Below are 18,390 nucleotides of genomic sequence, written 5' to 3'. Positions count from 1 at the left end.
TGTGGATTTGGGTTTCTACATTGTTTGGGTCTGTGTGTGGTGTACACAGAGGCCTTGTCTTCACACACGTACGTGTGTTCTATGGTTCTGTGCAGGGCTGATTTCATCAGTAACCAGCACGGCTCCTCCACTTATGAAAATACTGAATCATTCTTGGTTGAAAAGCCCCAAATGCCATCCTCTGACATTCTGGGCTATTCCAGTCCCTCCCCAGGGATCCATGCGGATTCCACACTGGATTGCGTAGAAATCCAGAAACTGAAAGATGACCGCTGAGTACAGCAGGTGGTCGGCTGTGACTGGTCCGGGCCCACAGCCCCTTCTGGTTCAACACTGGGACTCTGGCCCACAGGGTCTGCAGGCATTTATGGGTGTTTCATGAGAGAGAGAGAGAGAGAGAGAGAGAGAGGCTTGTTGATAGTTCTGGGCCTGCGTGGGGCTGCTCAGGAGACCGCAGCCCCTTAGGTCCGGGCCTGGCGGCCCTCACGGGACAGGCGCTGTCCGGCTCTGGGTGACAGACCCCAGGCCCCAGGCTGCGGCGGCGGGGAGCTAGCTGGCCGGGGCCCCTAGTGCTACTACCCCAGGCCGCCCGCCCTCCGCGGGAGCCAGCATCGCGCGGCCCGGCGGGATGGCAAGGGTGGGCCTTTCACAAGGCGGGGTGCGCGCGGGCCCGGGGCCGCCTACGTGACCCAGAAGGTTCCGCGCTCCTCCAGCAGGCTGACGGAGCGGTTGGTGAGGGCGGCGGCGTCCCGGGCCAGCCGGTAGCCGAAGAGGTGCATGGCGGGGCCGCAGGCGGCCTGCACCACCTGCGCCAGCTTGAAGGGCATGCTGAAGCGCCACTTCTCGAACTGCTCCGAGGAGTTCTTCTGCGTGGAGTAGATGCCGCTGCCGTCCTGGGCCGCCTGCGTGTTCCTCTGGATCCAGTCCTCCACCTGCGCCGTCAGGGGGATGCCGGCGAAGCGGTACATCTCGCGCGCCTTGCGCAGCGGCCAGCGCGCCACGTCCTCATAGCGCACCAGCATGTAGCGGCCGCGCAGCCAGGCGGGCTGCCGCAGGCCCAGCTCAGCCGACAGCCGGATGCTCTCGCAGTTGCCCCGCAGCCGCTGCACCTCCTCCTCCCCCAGCCGCGCCTGCCCCTCGGCCAGCCACTTCTTCCAGCCCTCGTACTTGCCGGCGAAGGCCACCATGCGGGAGGCCAGCACGGCCCGCGGGTCCCGCACCAGCTGGATGACGCGCAGGTCCAGCCGGGGGTCCTCGGCCAGCGGCTGCAGGAACTCCAGCTGCCGGATGCGCACGGCCTTGAGGGCCATGTGCTCCTTGCGGCGGCAGGCCTCGGCGGCCAGCGTCACGTTGAGCGGCCCGCAGCGGCGGTTCTTGCAGTGATACTTCTCGAAGCCCTTCTTGACCAAGGGCGTGCACACGGGCTCCTCGCACAGCGAGCGGCTGGAGCCGCGGCGGAACATGAACTGGGTCAGGTGGTCCTCGGGCAGGGGGCTGATGAAGTGCTCCAGCACGTACAGGTCGCACAGGAACAGCTGCTTGAGCACGTCGCGGTAGACCAGGGCCGAGCCGGCGGCGCTGGCGCCTCCCGACTCGAAGGACACCGTGCGCTCGATGTGCCACAGCGGCTCGAAGAGGTAGAAGATGTTGCCCTGCTGGTTGAAGAACTCGCCCACGAACGAGGAGCCGGTGCGGGTGGTGGCCATGAGGAGCACGTGGCGCCGCGGCGGCGGGGCCCCCGGGGGTGACGGTGGCGCCTCTTCCCCGGCCCCGGCCTCTGCCTCCGCCCCGGCCTCCCCTGCTGCCTCGACACCCAGCTGCAGACTGAGGTTTCGCAGGCGACCCTGCAGCTGGGTGAAGGCCGAATCGAGCTCACTCAGGGACAAGAGGGACGCATTGTCGGCCAAGAACAGGGCTGGGTCGGTGCCGTTGGCATCTACCAGGGGCTGTGGGATCTGCTTCAGCTTGTCTGACACCCTAGGAGGACAAAGGGAAATCGGAATCAGTGAGTGACTGGGGACTCCATCCCTTGTGCACCCCTAAGCAGCCTCCCCTGGCCGATCACCCAGAGCCTGTGTTAGCTGGCTTTCCCCAGAAGCTGACTTCGAGGCAAGGATCTGAGTGTTAAGTAGTTTATTTGGGACATGATCACAGGAAAAACTGGCATAGAGGTAGGAAACGAGGTGGGGAGAAAAAGAGGTCTATAAAGGGTGAGCAGGGTGTCCCTATGGGCAAACCAACCCCCCTGGGGCATCCTGGGAGACAGTGTAGAACACCCTGGAGGATTCTCTCGCCCAGGGGACAGGAAAGCTCCAGCTGGCCCTGGCTGAGGGCTGCTCCCAGAGGCATTTACTCCCTGGATTCCTAGCTTGCCGGTGTGCACGTCGAGAGAAAGCTCTCTGGTGGAGACCTGCAGGGGCTTGTAGTAGAACCCTGTGGGCACGAACTGGAACAGTCCATGCTGAGGAACCCAGGTGGGGCAGTGACACAGTGCCTGCCACACAGCCCAGTTCCTAATCTATCCATGGTGGCTGCTTCCTTGTAGGGTGTTGCGCTGGGAGAGCATGTCTAAAAACTTTCTGTGTCTAGCAGGCTCAGCAGAAGAGCCACTGCACACAATGGTACATTGCCAATTTCAGGGGGCAGCATTCCCAGTGTAGCTGAGGTGAGTGCACACCCCTGGAATTTAGCAGTATACAACCTAGACAGCTGCACATGAAAGCCCTGCCCACCAGGGTGCGTGTACCAGGACCCTGCCTTTCCATGGGCTCACCCTCACCCATGGCTTCAGGCTGGTATAGCACATGTGCTGTTAATGTGAGGCATCATCCTAGCCAAGAAATAAATTAATAATAAAAGCCATGGTCAGCAAGTACTTAATACCAACTGCATGCCAGGCACTGAGCTAAATGTTTTACATTTCCTAATTTAATCTATAAGGAAAGCCCCATTGTTAGCCGTATTTTATAGAAGAGGAACTTGGGACACAGAAAAGTGAATTTGTCCAAGCTGTCACAGCTACAAAGGACCGGAATCAAGATTCCAGCCCAGGCTACCTGAGTCCAGAGCCCAAGTGTCACCCCTGTGCATTCCTGGGGGCGTGGGCTGGACCACTTCCCCGGGCACAGGAGGGGCCTCATGATTACTGGTTGAAGGACTGCCTTTGTACGTCCACAAAGAGCCCTATAGCTACCTCTCTGCCCCACCCACCCCTCCCTGATAAGGAAGACTTTTGCGCTTGCATCCCTCACCTTGATATGATTTTATTTTCCTTTTCAATGAAGACAAAAACCACCACCACAAAAGCCAGGAAAAGGGCATATTTGCTCCTCATCCTCAGGCTGTGCAGAAAGTCCCGGCAGTCCTGGGGTAAAGCGAGTCCTTTCTCCATGGGGAAGGGTGGGGCCATGGGCCCTCAGCTCAGGAGCATCACTCAGGACCTGGCTCGTCGTCTTCAGGTGGGGGACACGCTCGTCCTGTGAAGAGACCGGTCATCAGGACACCCTTGTCTGGAGGTGAGGAATGAAGAGTTTTCCCACCCAACTTTTGAGGGTTGTGGCCCTGCTCAGCAGCCAGATCCCAGACCCACTCTCCCAATGGATGAGGTGAAATCAGGTCATTTAAAATGCTAATCAGCCCTTAGATTCATTCATCCCACTTCCATCAACTTATCCTTTGACCTCACATGTAACTCAAGGGCAAGTACACAGAAAAGAATGTTCCTTGCACTATAAATGTTTGCAATAGCAAAAGACTACAAATACCTAAACAAAAATGATGGAGATGGATCTGTAAGTGTTGATGTGAATAACCTAAATATATATATTAGATCCTTCACTTGGGTCCTTCCAAAATCCTTCACATGGCCTCAGCCTTCACATCTCAGCCTCCTGGAGCAGCCTCCTCCTGGCTAGGTTAGGGTTCCCCTGGCCCCACCACCGTGAAAGACTCCTATTAGCATCTGAGACTGTCCTAAGGTGAGCCCACTTACAATGATTTGTTCAATGCTGATCATCCCTTTGTGGAGTAAGGGAGTTTGTCCAGGCACCTCATTATTCTTTAGCACGGGCCAGGCACATAGGACACACGTGAGCATGGCTGCCAAACGACAGAATGGATAAATAGATGACCCTCAACGGAAGATGTATACATTTTTAAAAGCTGAGCAAATACAGCATTGCCTGAGGAGCCCATTTCTTGCATTCATCCGCACCATCACACACACACCTGTCCATGTCATGGGCCCCAGATTCCAGTACAACCCCCTCCCCCGCCGTCCAAAAGTCTATCCCTTCTCCATAAGGACCGTCATTCATGGGATACTATCGCTCCAAGTGTGGAAAAGTCTTGTGACCTGGTGCAGTGCACCCAGGATCATCTCTCTTTCTGGAAAAGATGGATTTTCCCACGGGAAGCAGCTGACGTCCACATGAGGGAGTAGGAGGGCAGGAAGGCAGGTCCCAGGGTTGCACCTTCATCACACAAATGGAAGTGGCTAGAGGGAGAGCCAGAACATCTGTCCTCTGGGGAAAGCAGTGGGCCAGGGGCTCTGCAATACGAGCAGGCAGGTGTGTAAGCTGGCAGCTGAGTGGTGGGACCCGGCTGTGCAGGGCAGAGGGGTGGTGAGGCTTCCTGAGTGTGGGTGATTGAGGATGGGCTCAGAGGGAGGAGGCCTGCAGGGCCAGCTCCAGGGCAACTGGAATATTCCTGCCCCTTCCTAATTCTTCTGGGCCTTTCCCCACATACTCATGAAACAGCTGCTTCCTGAGAACCCACTCTGTGCCAGCCTCTGGTCTAGGCACTGGGGATACAGCAGTGAGCAAGCACAGCTGATCCATGCCCTCATGGAGCTGACACTCGGGTTGGAAGGGCCAACTGGAATGATCTGGTAGCTGAGATTTATTGAGTGCTTACTACTCTGTGCCAGGTGCCATGCTAAGCACTTGATTTGCATTTCCTCATCAGATCCTTACAGAAGTCCCATTAGGTGGCAGCTATCCCATTTTACAGACGAGGAAACTGAGGTTGAGGGGTTAAATAACTTGTCCAAGTTTCCCCCAGCAGCAGCCCTCATCATCCCTCCAAGATCCAGGTCATTCGAGGCTCTCAGTGCTCCCCAGTCACCCCCGCTGTAGCATATATGGTTGGGCTTTCCAGCTTATGGTCTGTCTGCCTTCCCTTCCCAGACTGAGCCCCCTGAAGTAGGGACTAGCGTCTAGAACAGCACCCAGCATATACCAGCTGCCCAACAAACCACGAGTGAGCAAACCTGTCAAAGCTGGCACCTGGCTCAGTGCCTGGCAGGCTGTCAGCGTGAGTTTGCAGAATGATGGGCAGAGCCATGCTCCTCACACCCTGTGGAGTGTGAGGCCGTCTGTCTCTCTGGAAGGGTGAGATTCAAAGCTGAGTCTGCAGAGCAAAAGGGATTGAAATCCTGACTTTCTGCCCTCTTGTCTCTTGGCTGAGAGTTGCCTGTGTCTGATGATGTGAGGGAAGCAAAAGGAGCTGGGACCAGGAGTCCTGGGTTCTAGTCCTTTCTGCATGTCTACCATGCTGTGTAACCTTGTAGGAGTGACTTAACTTCTCTGGGCCTCAGTTTCTTTACCTATAGGATGAATAACCTGCACATAAGGTTGCTGTGAGGAATAATATCTAGGACATGGTAAGTGTTCATTAACTACAAGAGAGGTGAAAAGGCAGGGGTGGGTGGGGGGAGTTGCCCGCACTGTCCTCTCCCTTCTGAGTCTTTAGTAAGATTAGAAGTTCGGCTGCCTCGATGATGAGCTCCTGCACCTTCTCCTCCCCTCCCTTGCAAGCATTGTTTCTATTTTTGAGTTGCCATCCCAGTCCCCTCACCCCCCTGAATAATACAGGGTTCCTAAGAACCTTCCCGGCACTGCCCTAAAAGGAAGAAGCGATGGTGAAAACTCTGACATGAAACACAAGGCAGGCTGGTGGCGCCTTCTCCCTGTCCCAGCAGGCTGCCCTTCACTTTAGCTCTGGAAGCCCAGCAGATGCTGGGCAGGCAGGTGAGGGAGGTTTAGAGGTCCCAAGGGGAATGTGGGAGGTCCTCAGACCCGGGAGGTGGGAGAGGGCCACAAGGGCCAGGAGGTCACAGGGTCACCAGGGAGGAAGATGGGGTAAGGATGGGGGTCACCTGGCAAAGCTCCCAGCAGAGGCCCTCTGTAAGAAGTGGGTCTGTGACATCGGTCAACACTAGTCAAACCTTTGTGCTACTCCCTCCCAAAACCCAGGATGCACCCTTGCTTAGCTCAGGGGAAGAATGAAACATCGTTTCCTTCTCTTGGCAGATGCTGCCTCCCAGGGGAGTACTCGATACATTTTCTCCCCTGCCATCCAGCAAGTGATGTGACAGCCAAAGGAAAAGGTGGGATGCCAGCCAAGGTCCCATTTCCAGGGCACTAGGGCCAATGGGGAAGAAGGCCAGAAGCACGCCAGCCCAGCTCTGCCGGGATGTAGCAGGGGTGGGACAGCTCCCTGTGGCCCAGGCATCCCCAGTGCTCAGCTCTGGAGCCCTCCCCTGGAGCCCTGCCCTGACCATCAGCCTCACGCTGACCATCTCCCCTCCCCCATCACTTCCGTTCCTAGCATCCTGCTTTATTTCCTTCCTGGATGGAAATGTACTGGTTTCTTGCCTAATTCAGCCACTGCTGTGTAGGTTCCATGAGAGGAGAGCTTCGTCCGTCTGTTCCACCTCTGTACTCTGTGCCCAGAATCCCCGAGCCCTACTGTGTGTGTCCCGGGCACAGAGCAGGTGCTCCAGAATACTTGTGGAATGAATGGATCCTTTACCAAAGCATCCGGCCCAGCGGGAGGTGCTCACTCATTCTAAGTTGATGGGATATATGAAGAAGAAAAAGCGCTTGTTCCCTAGACGAGCGAATCATGTGTGTGCTATGATTGTGCCCTCTGGGTGTGTGCTCTGAGTATACGCCCCAGGGTGGACTACAGGCAAATACTACGAGTGCGTCCTATGGGCAAAACTTCACACTTGGGGCTTCACATACATCAGTCTCTCTCTCTCACTTTTAAAAGATTTTACTTATTGACAGAGAGAGCCAGCACAAGGAGGGGGAGCAGCAGAGGGAGAGGGAGAAGCAGTGGGGAGTCTGATGTGGGGCTCGATCCCAGGACCCCAGGACCACGACCCGAGCTGAAGGCAGACGCTTAACGACTGAACCACCTGGGCGCCCCTACATACATCAGTCTCTTGAATTATCACTATCAATCTGGGATGTCATTTTGAGGATGAAGAAACGAAGCCCTGGGGCTTTCAGTTCAAGCCTCTACAGCGATGTGCTAATGATGGGAGGGCAGGAAACCACCAAGGGTATCCCAGACAAATCTGAGTGAGGGAATACTGAAAAGAAAGTGGGCTGGGCTAAGGCCCCAACTCTAGGCACTGGCCTCTCTACCCTCCTCTCCCCTCGGGGGCCTTTCTAGCCAGGCCTCCCTCCCGCCCAGCGAGGGGGCCCTCACTAGACAACAGTTTTCTACTTGGATGCCTCCCAGCCTGCCCCTTCCTCCCCTAAGGGAAGGTGGGGTCCCAGAGTCTGCTGGGAATGGAGCTCTGATAAGGGACAGGCCCTGCCAGACATTGCATCAGGCAGCAAAACTCCACTCCCCTCACGTGCTGGGGCCCAGAGCACAGTGGGGGCTGGGCCTCAGCGGGAGTAGGCCCTGCTCCCACCGCTGTTCCATCAGAGGAAGAGCCACGACGAGAAGAGGAGCTGAGAGAGGGCAAGAGTCCGGATGGGGGGCTCTGTGGGAAGCTCAGTGTCTGATAGAAGAGTAAATGCCTAGGGGCTGTTGGACAAACCAGTGAGTGAAGGAAGAAGAGTGAGGAAGTGAATGAGTATCTGGCTGATGGTCCCCTGCGCAGCTCGGGGCCATCCTTATTCCTCAAGCTTGCTCACATTCCAGCACTCCAGCTTCCTCTCCCAAGAACAAACCCCTCTAGGACCTCCTTATGGGCATGTGCCCAGCCTCAGCCAAGACAGAGACATTGGAGAAGCAGCCAAAGGTAAAGGTGTGTCTCACCTGAGCGGCAATGGACATCCAAGAGCTTGTGAGAAGCTGTGGGCCACCGCCACGAGGTGGACCAGAGGGCTGAGGGCCAGCCTGGTGGGGATGGGGCTGCCACAGACTCTCAGGGCATCAGCTCCGCCTGGGACAGACCCGGGCTGCCCCTCAGCCCTGTTTTGCTCTGTGGGGATGTGGGGGAACACACTCTCTACTCCCATTTGAGAGTCACTTTATCAGGGCCGGCTCAGTCCTATGAGCAAAACATCCTGGGTAAATCCCAGAGCCAACAGGTGCATGAAATACAGGGCCCCAGAGAACAGTCCCAGGCCTTCCTGTCAGCGAAGGCACTTCCAGCACCTCTCACACTGAACCTGGGGCCCTCGGCCAGGTCGGAGCTGACCCCAACTCTAGGCTTTGCCCAGTCAGGGCCCGAAGTGGAAGCTGGTGTCCAGGACGTCCAAAAGAAATGTGTCCTGTATACCACCCCGTGGGCCCTGAAAAAACATGGCTCTTGTCCTAACACTGCAGAATGTCAGCACTTGGAAATTTTCTTACCGACCCTTCCTCATTTTTTATCTATAGAAATTCAGGCTCCGAGAGACCAAGGCATACCAGTGGATGGAGACAAAACTCCAACTACTACGTGGGTCTCCTGTCTCCCAGGTTAGTGATGGCCCTGCCCCCCTTTATCACTCTGACTCTCATAGCTTAGCCCACTTAAGAAGCTTCATTAGAGGGCTGGCAAATACATGGCGCACACCACCACCACTCAGCAGTCCTGTGCCCGGAGCAGACATCACTAATCAGTCAATGTCCTCTCTTCAGCTGAGACTGGGATGTAGCCTCATAAACCTCATTGCAGCACCAATCCATTAGCCTTGTCCTGTGAGATAAAACTGATTTGCCCTCCCAACTTTACAGGATCCTTACTGGCTACCGAATGAAATTCCTCGCCACCTCTTAGTCTGACATTCTACAGTCTGACCTCACCCTGCAATGCCAGCCCCAACTCTTACATAAACCCTCCATTCAAGCACATGTGCCTTGTACGCCCATCCTCCAAGCCTTTCATTTAGCCCATGAGGCCCTTTACTGAACAAAACACTGCAGATTATAATTTATGGCGAAGGTTACTAAGAACAGTGAAGGCATCAAACATTGAGACCCCTCCCTCCAAAACTGTGTTTTGAAAAGAACTGCAACTGATGCAAGCTTCTTATAGCCCCCCTCCCCCATGTGGCATGTGTTTTCCTGAATGAGAGTGGAGGTGGAGTTACGGAGAGCTTAGGAAATTGCACAGAACCTCTGCCAATCCATTCCATACCACAGCTGGCAAAGATCTTTACACGGCTAATTTTATATTATTACTCACATGCCTTTATATATTTTTATGAATAAGAGCCAAAACTTAAAAAAAAAAAAAAAGTCTCAGGGCTTCCCCACAAAATGTTTTTTGGGCTCTGGGAAAATCTGGGCAAGCCCCTGGAGTGTGTCTTTTTTTTTTTAAAGATTTTTTTATTTGACAGAGAGAGACACAGTGAGAGAGGGAACACAAGTAGGGGGAGTGGGAGAGGGAGAAGGAGGCTTCCCACTGAGCAGGGAGCCCGATGCAGGACTCGATCCCAGGACCCTGGGATCATGACCTGAGCCGAAGGCAGACGCTTAACGACTGAGCCCCCCAGGTGCCCCTGGAGTGTGTCTTGAGTGTGAACGTAGCAGAAGAAGGTTGAGGCCAGTTGCCTAAGGAAAGCGTATGAGGGTAAATCGAAATGATAACATGATGCCCATCAGATTGAAAGACAACATCTTCTGTGATCTACTGTGCAGGTAACGTTAGGGAGAAACGACTGGCAGGCTGGCAAACACTCGGTGCTCATCAAGTGCCCGCACGCCCTCCGCCTTCCCCAGCCTGTGGAGGCATATGACCGGGTGCGGGTCAGGGAGATGTGGGTGGAAGTGACGTGAGCCGCTTCGAGGCCTGGTCCTCCAGATGATCCCACGCGTTCCTCAGGCCCTCTCTTCTCTCGTTGTGGCCGCACTGGAGACCACAGGTTCCGGCTGGCTCAGTCCAGATCCCGAGCTGCTGACAGGAGAGCCCCCCCCACATGCGTCAGAGGTGGTGCAAGGGCAAAATAAGCCTTTGTTGGGCGAAGCTACTGAGATTTGGGGGTCTGTAACTGCAGCATGGCCTGTTCCGTCCTCACTAAAACACGGGATCCTCTTGTCATGCTGATGGGAGTGTCCTTTTTGAAGGGCAGTTTGGCAAAACCATCCCAATTCTAAGTATGCATGCTCTTTAACCCAGCAATTGTAGATACACTAGCAAAGTCACAATAAGGCCACACACCACAGGAAACCATGCACGACTGCAAAAAGCCGAAAATAATCTAAATGTCTGTTAAGAGGCACAAACATAAAAACCCAAACAAAAAACTAGTTAGATAGATGATGGCACATTTGTCAGTGCAGTACTCTGCAGTGGTTAAAAAGAAAGAGGCAGCTCTGTATGGGCTGATGGGAAATGCTGTTCAAGACATGAGTGATACAAACAAGGGACAAGAGTATGCAAAGTCTACTAACATCTGTGTAAAATCGGGGTGGACACACACACATGCTGGTACACAGACTACCTCTAGAGAGGAAAACAAGAAATTGGCAAGAGTGGTTGAGGGGAACTGGGAAACAGGGGTGGGAATGGGGACCCATTTTTCACATACACCTTCTTGTATTGTTTGAATTTGTTATCATGTTTATTTAATACTCTTTCCAAAGAAAAGGAAGTGGTTATAGGGGAGCCTGGGTCGCTCAGTCAGTTAAGCATCCAATTCTTGGTTTCAGCTCAGGTCATGATCTCAGGGTTGTGGGATCCAGCCCCACATTGGGCTCAGGCTTAGCAGGGGGTCTGCCTGAGATTCGCCCTCTGCCCCTCCCCCTGCTCACACTCTCCCCCTCTCTCAAATAAATCAATCTTTTTTTTAAAAGGAAGTGGTTATAAAGTAAACTAGAATAAAAAGAGTATATGGAGTTGTGCTCTAATCCATTGCCCTGTATACAGTTAGTGCTTACTGTTTACTTGAATGACCAAGTCTGCCTAAGAAGCTTTGTGATAAACAGCCCAGCACAAGAGGGAGCTTGACAAAGATGGTGACTGTACCAGGTTTCCAGCATCTTGACCCAAAGAACGCGCTTAAGCTGCAGACAGCAAACAATCCTCAACCCATGAGCCAAAGCCAATAGATTGGTATTGACTGCCTAGAGCACTGTGAGAAGACTGAAGACAAGCTTGTTTTCCGAGAGAAAAGAATGTGGTGTTTGATTAGTGATGTCTGCCATGTGTGTAGGATGGGGAAGGGTCAACACATGCGTCACATATTGGCCATTCTTACTTTAGGGGGAGCAGCCTAAGAAGGCTAGGAATCTCTGGGCCATGGAACTCTTTCCTTCCCTCAATCCTCATGTGCCCTATTATTTCCATTTTGGTCACGCTCATTATTACAAAATTCTGTGCTCATTTGTGGGCTTTTGTTAGTTTGATTGGCCCGCCACCATTCAACCAGAAATGTGTGTAAGTATGTATACGTGCATATGGGTGCATCAGAGGTGAACATGTTCAGGAGAAGCCAGTGGCAGCTGTGGAGGGACCGGGGGTGCCTTTCAATATGGTCACACAGCTTTCCCATCTTGTTCTGCACCTTTGTGAAGATTAACTCTACTACAGCATTTCTGGGATCGCTGGGTAGGAAAAAGCTCTCAATGCATAAGCCCAGGATCCCCTTCCTGCTCTATCCTACTTACTGACCGTCCTCAGGAGATTCCACACCTTTCTGTGCTTGGAGTACTACACACAACTTGGATGAATGTCAGGGGTATTGAGTGAAAAAAGCCAGTCTCCAAAGATTACAGACTGCATGACCCCATTTATATAAAATTCTAGCAATGACAAAATTGTAAAGACAGAAGCACAGATCAGTACTGTCAGGAGCTAAGGAAGGCGTGGGGGCGGGAGGGAAGTGGTTACAGCTATAAAAGGGCACCATGAGGGAGCTCTGTGGTGCTCTATCTTGACTGTGTCAGTCAGTGTGGGTGCCCTGGCGCTGTGACCTTGGACCAGAGTTTTGTTAAGATGTTACCACAAGGGTAACTGGGTAATGGGTGCATGGGGTCTTTCTGTATTATTTCCCAAAACTGCATGTGTATCTATAATTATCTCAAAACTGAAAACATTTACAAATTGGGGATGACGGACTGCACTTGCCATGATGAGCACTGGGTGATGTATGGAATTATAGAATCACCATATTGTACACCGGAAACGAATATAACACTGTATGTTAGCTCACTGGAATTAAAAGAAAAACTTAAAAAATGTACAGAGTTTAACTGAAAAGAGAAGGAAGGGAAACTGGCTCTTAACACAGAGGCGGGGTTGAAAGAGGACTTTGGAAATACAGCTGGAGGTAGGTAGTTAAGACTGAGCAGAAATGGCCTTCCTGGGGCAGAAGACTGAACTAGTTGAATCCAAACTGGACCCCTGAGTTTGGCTTTCTGTAGAACCATGAACTGGCCATGCCCCTGGGATCTATTCATGTGCAAGGATAAGCTTGGGGGCTTTTTGTGGGGGAAGCTGAGTGAGGATGAGGAAGCCCCATCCTCACAGCAGGGGAAAGAGAAAGGGGGACGGGACTTGACGGACCCACATGGTTTGGGGGCCCCCCCCCGCCGCATCAGCTGGAAGGCCTGGCATGGGCTCCAAGTAGGAGAGACGCTGGGAGTAGGCACAGGGTCCATGTGAGGCCACGCAAGACTCGGTTTGTGAACAGTGCTGCCACCAGGCCCAGAGACCCCGGAGAGAGATCAGCAGGTCGGCCAGGAGTGGCCTTGGCAATGGTGAGAACCTGGGACCTCTGGGTTATCTCTGAACTGCTCCAGGGACTTACCAAGGGGCGGAGCAAGGTTCAGGCTGCTTCTGGGCCATTGTGCAGCTCCCAGGCAAGAAGGAGCAGGAGGAGGGTTTGAACAAAGGGGGAACTTGAAAAGTTAGAAGTCTGGGGGAAGTACCTAGCGAGCCTCTGGATGATAAAAGCTTGCGCAGGACAAGTCAACTCATTTGCAGAGTACTTGCCCTGGTCCATGGAGGGACTGAGGCACTGGCAGCAGAGGGAGGGAGAGACACAGTCCCTGCCCTAGGGGAGCTAACAATGACCAAGCTAACAATGACCGTGATGAACGAGGCACTTCCAAGCACTTCACACACCCTAAATGTTATTTGGTCCGCAACACAACCCAATGAGGAAGGTGGAGCAGTACCCTCCTAGCTACTAACCACCACCCCCACCTAGGGCAAGGAGAGGCCAAACACCTGCCCTCAGGCACAAGGTAGAGCTGGGTTTTGAACCCAGGCAGTCGGCTCCACGGTTCAGGAACACAGTATCAGTGAGCAAGGAGGTTTAACCAAAGCCTGGGAGCCGCACGACAGTGGGCAGCTCAGAGTTCAGGCCGGGAACTCGTGGGCCAGGACCGGTCACCTCCTTGCTGTGTGACTTTGGAGAACTCTCTAGACCTCTGCTGGTCTCACACGCCTCAAAGAGACACGCGTGACCTCACACACAAGGTTCTTGGCGTCTGGGAAGAAACGCCCTTTGAAGGCACAAGGCCACTGCCGGCCTCCCAGGAAATGGGAGCTTGCTGGCTGGCCCAGATAAGCAGCTGCTGCTGGCTGCGGGTGACAGTGAGCAGAATGCTGCTCCTGCCCAAGCCTGTGGCTGGCGTGTGGCCGTGGGCCAGATCCCAGGGGCAGAGTGGCCCTGAGAGCATGATGACAGGCGGCAGAGGAGATGCGGGACAGTGCCCGCGGACTCCGCTCTTCCAGAATCGAGTTCAAATGTGGCATTCCACTTGGGGACAACCCGGCCCACTCTAGCTTTCCTCCACCTGCCCAGCCCACCCCCACATCCTCCTCTCTCGGTGGAGTGGGCCCCACCATTAACAAAGGACACAGGAAAAGAAGGCGGCGGGGCGGAGGTGGGGCGCTTCGGACCTACGTCTGTCTGTCTGTCAGGCTGCAAGGAGGGGCAGTGCGGTGGGGTGGAGGAGCACTCTGAGTGAGGGATTCTTCCTGCTCCAGCTCTGCCACTCACGAGCTGTGTGACCCCAGCTGACTGCCTCACCTCTCTGTGCCACATCTGTAAAGCAGAGTTAGCAACAGCCCTGTATTCCTTCCCTGTAGCCGTGGTTAACACACCACCGTCAACTCAGTGGCTTAAAACAACATGTATTTATTACCTGAAGAGTTCTGCAAGTCAGAAGTCCAAGATCAGTTTGGACTAAAATCGAGGTGTCCACAGGCTTGCGTTCCTTCTAGAGGCCCTAGGGGGAGAATCTGCTTCCTTGACTTTTGCAGCTTAGTTTCTAGAGGCTGCCTGCTTTCCATGGCTCATGGCCCCCTCATCCATCTTCCAAGCTAGCAATGGCTGGTTGAGTCTCTTTCTTCAGGCATCACTCTTCCTCTTCTGTTGTCAAATCCTCCTCCTCTCAGGACCAGTATACTGACGTTGGGCCCACTGGATCATCCGGGGTAATCTTCCTATCTCAAAATCCTTAACTTAGTTCCACTGCAAAGTCCCTTGACCTTGGGAAGTAACACATCCACAGGTGTGGGGGGTGCGTGTGTAGACATCTTCGGGGAGCCAGTATTCAGCCTCCCACAAGCACCTCCCTCATGAAATGGGGACTTACCAGTTCCGTGCTCAGCAAGCACAATGTTTAACCAATAGGAGGCCCAGGAGGCTTAACCCCCAGCTGCGAATGAGAATCCCTTTGAGAGCTTTTACAAAATATCAGGGCCTGCGGTTCACTCCCCAATAGATGTTTGTTGAATTACATGGAACTGAATCACTCCTGGGGCCTCGAACTGCCCCTGGGATGGGACAGGAGGGGTGAGTGGGTTTCTCACTGTTCCTTCAGGGCCTGAAGAATGAGGTTCTGTCAGCAGAGGCCGAGGACTGGGATCAACTTCACACCCAGAAATGGCTGCCTGGGGGAGGGGCGCTTGGAGTCCTTCCTCCTCCCCTAAGTCCAGTCAAGGGGGGCCGCCCTGGGCAGAATCCAGTCATCAACGGGCCATTGTTAGTGGAACAGAGGAGCTCTGTGCCCATTTAACACTTCCCTCCCTCACGAGGCTGCTCCCAGCTGAGGGTTGGCTTCTAGAGGACTGCAAGGCTGGGGAGGAGGCCCCACGGCTATGAAGGGGGAGGATGAGGAGTGGGGGCTGAGAGTTCCCTGGCTGGAGGAGCAGAGGCAGCTTAAAACATAGGCGAGCCCGGGTGCTGCTGCACGGGCTCAGCTGCCATGCCAGGAAGAGGTTCCAGGGAAAGCTGGGGATCCAGGGACAGCCAATGAAACCCAGCAGACCCCAACCAGAGTGAGGGAAACAGCTTTCCCCATGGGGTGGTCATGCTTGACTTGCCTTCTTCCCTTTAAAAAACCAGAAGAGGTGAAATCTCCATGGTAAATGGCACCTTTCATTGCCTATAGAGGAACGGTGTTTTCAAAAGGGCTGGGAGGGTTTTATGTTCTGTGGGTTTGGGATTTAAGAGGCAGGTATTCAACCAGGGTTGGGCATAAATGTCCCTTTGCTTCCCAGACCTTTTCTGCATTCGGCACTGGAGACATAGTGTGAACTGGATTTCAGGAGAGTGGTGTTTAAAGATCCTGAAGAAAGTGCCTGACCGACGCCCTCAAAATGTCAGAGACCCAAATTCTTGTGTTAGCCATCTGTTGAATAAAGCAAATCCTCTGGAAGTCTCTGGCGGGAAGTACAGTGCTTTAAAAAACAATCTAGGAAGGTCGGATCTCAGAGTGAGGTCTGGGGCCAGCAGCAGGCAGGAGCACCTGGGAGCTTGGTGGAAATGCATATTCTCAGGCCCCTCTGCAGACCTCTTCAACCAGAATCTCAGGGGGGTGGGCACAGCAAGCTGCCAACAAGCTCTCCAGGTGAGTCTGGTGTAAAGTTTGAAAATCAGTCTTCTAGAGCAATATTTTTCAAACTCCAACTTGCAATCAATTTGGTAGGTCGACAAGCTTTTTTTTTTTTTTTTTTTTTATAAAGTTCAACAGAATGGTATAGAACTGAAAATATCAGCGTGTGTTTCAGTTCCGGGTATCTTTGTCTGTGGTTTTGGTCCAAAGATTGAAAACCACCGTTCTGGAGCCGGTATGTACTGACTTCAACCGGCTCCCCTTTTGTAACTGGTCTGTATCAGGAGGTTTCAAAGAGCAGAGTGTATGGGTCCTTCCCCCACCACAATGCCCTCATGGACACGGGGAACAAATAAGAGGGGCTGCTTTGGGGCACACAGCCTCCTTAGAACGCTGGCCTAAAAGTTAAACTCAACTGTGCATTTTCCCACGTTTATAAAACTTTCTGCCTCTCTACCGCCCCCTCTTCTATGTATATATGTGCACGAAATAACTAACTGGTTACATCTGGGCGGTGGAACTGAGGAGTGAGTTGTTGCTTTCTTCTCTGTATTTGTCCATTTTACTTGAATTTTGCATAGTAAGCATCTATCACTATTATAAAAACTGTGAAGTCATTACTTTAAAAAAAAAAACAAAGCTGAGGGTTCATTTCTGGGTGGAAATAGAAGAAAAGGCATTTCCACAGGAGGGCAGGCAGCCATTAGCCCAGGGGCCAAGCTGCCTAAGAGGCCATCGGGCCTGGCCAAAGTCTGCCCTAAGGCTGAGCCCAAACCCCACGTGTCCCCAGAGCCCTCCCTGATCCAGCCCAAGGCCATAACCAGTCTCCCAGAGGAACAGCACTGCCCACCTCCCCCCCCCCCCCCCCCCACATCTGTCGCCCTTTCCTCCTTAGGAAGCCCTTTTGCTCCTCCTGGTCCTCAGGCCAGCCCTGTGCCCAACCTGGATTCTTACCACCACGATCACCTTCATTCTCCAGATGAGAGTAAGGTTCAGAGAAGCTAAGCAACCTGCCCAAGGTCACCCAGTCGGAGATGCAAGGCCAAGACGTGAAGGGCAGGGTCTGCTGACATCAAATCTCCAGCACATTGCTCTCCTGGCACTATTTCTTTCTCTGACTTGCCCCATTCTTAGGAATTAGAGTTACCATTTGCTATACAGCACCACATACATATGCCAGGAAAGAAGGAGGGAAGAAGGGAAGGATGCAGAGGAAGGAAGGGAAGGGGGGTGGGGGGGAGGAGCAGGGGAGGCCCAGGTCACACTCAGTCTCACCAGGGAAGGCAGTGGAGAAGGGTGGACCTGTCTGTGGGAGCCCCCACACCTAGGGGACTCTGAACCTGCAGTCAGTTTGGCCAAGAGGCAGTATGTCCGGTCAGATCACCAGCGTGGGGCCCTGACCCCACAGGCCACAGCTGCAGGCCCCAGCCCAGCCAGACAAGAGGGGAAAATGGAGAAGAGGCAGCTGGGAATGCAGGAGAATGCCACCCTTGGAAGCTGAAGCTAAGGGGCCATGCTGGGGCTGCAGGGGCTGAGGGATGTGGGGGCCTTTGTGTCTCTTGGGTGGAGGCCAAGGTGACTGCTCAGGGGGCTGGGATGTGGCAGCCAGCACAGCCTGGGAGGGAGCACTCACTGGCTTAGCAATGACCCCGGGCAGGGGTCACACTAACTGTCCGGGGCAGCTACTCTCCAGCTTGTGCCTTTTACCTTATATCCATTTGTACCTTTCCAATTGTGTACCATGGGCATGTATTACTTAATTTATAAAATTTAGTCAAACTAAAAAAAAAAAAAATTAAAAGCAGGTATCAGTTTTCTACCTATAGAAGTAGAGGCAAAGTTCTTTTGAGATGAGACTCTCCTTTTGGAAGTCATTTTAACAGGCCTTTGAATTTAAGCTGAGGCAAAGCCGGAAAGGAAAATCTGGAGGCAATGAGAAGCAAAACTGCCCCTACAGTCAAACTAACAGTCTACTTTCCCTGCAAGAAAAGCGACAACTCTCCAGAAATTATTCCTATAGTGGTTGAGGGGAGTAACTGGTTTGGGTCCCCTCCCTTCTGAGTGTGGGGGGATAGCCACCCCTGAAGCCTGGGGACTTCTGGGGGCTAAGGGGGGACAGGGTCAGGAGCCACCCTGCAGACCATGGAACCCTGGGGGATCCCCACATATCTGTGGAGAGGGCACCTGGAGTTGGGCTAACCTGGGGCTTGGGCACTAAAAAGGGGATGAGAGACCCCTGAGAATCCGGCACCTGTCCATTGAGTCACATGCCGGGTAATCACCTAAGCCAGGTATCTTGTGGGGGCCCTTTGTTTCCAGGCCAGGCCCACTAAGGTGGGGCTGGCTCTCGGGGGGGGGGGGGGGGGG

General features: G+C 53.6%; 1 protein-coding gene across 1 annotated transcript in view; it reads right to left on the bottom strand.

Annotated features, from left to right (window-relative positions):
* Positions 1-672: 672 nt before the first annotated feature.
* Positions 673-18,390, bottom strand: part of CHST3 (carbohydrate sulfotransferase 3) — a 28,407-nt gene continuing 10,689 nt past the window's right edge. The window contains exons 2-3 of the mRNA XM_021700044.1: positions 3,252-3,476; positions 673-1,977 (exon numbers count right to left, since the gene is read on the bottom strand). Coding sequence (XP_021555719.1) covers positions 681-1,977; positions 3,252-3,409 — 1,455 coding nt within the window. The 5' untranslated portion in view covers positions 3,410-3,476 and the 3' untranslated portion in view covers positions 673-680. The remainder of the gene's footprint in view (positions 1,978-3,251; positions 3,477-18,390) is intronic.

The sequence above is a fragment of the Neomonachus schauinslandi genome, chromosome 6 (genome assembly GCF_002201575.2).
Source record: "Neomonachus schauinslandi chromosome 6, ASM220157v2, whole genome shotgun sequence".
Classification (NCBI taxonomy): domain Eukaryota; kingdom Metazoa; phylum Chordata; class Mammalia; order Carnivora; family Phocidae; genus Neomonachus; species Neomonachus schauinslandi.
The sequence above is the reverse complement of the archived record's forward strand: the minus strand, read 5'-3'. Positions and strand labels throughout refer to the sequence as shown.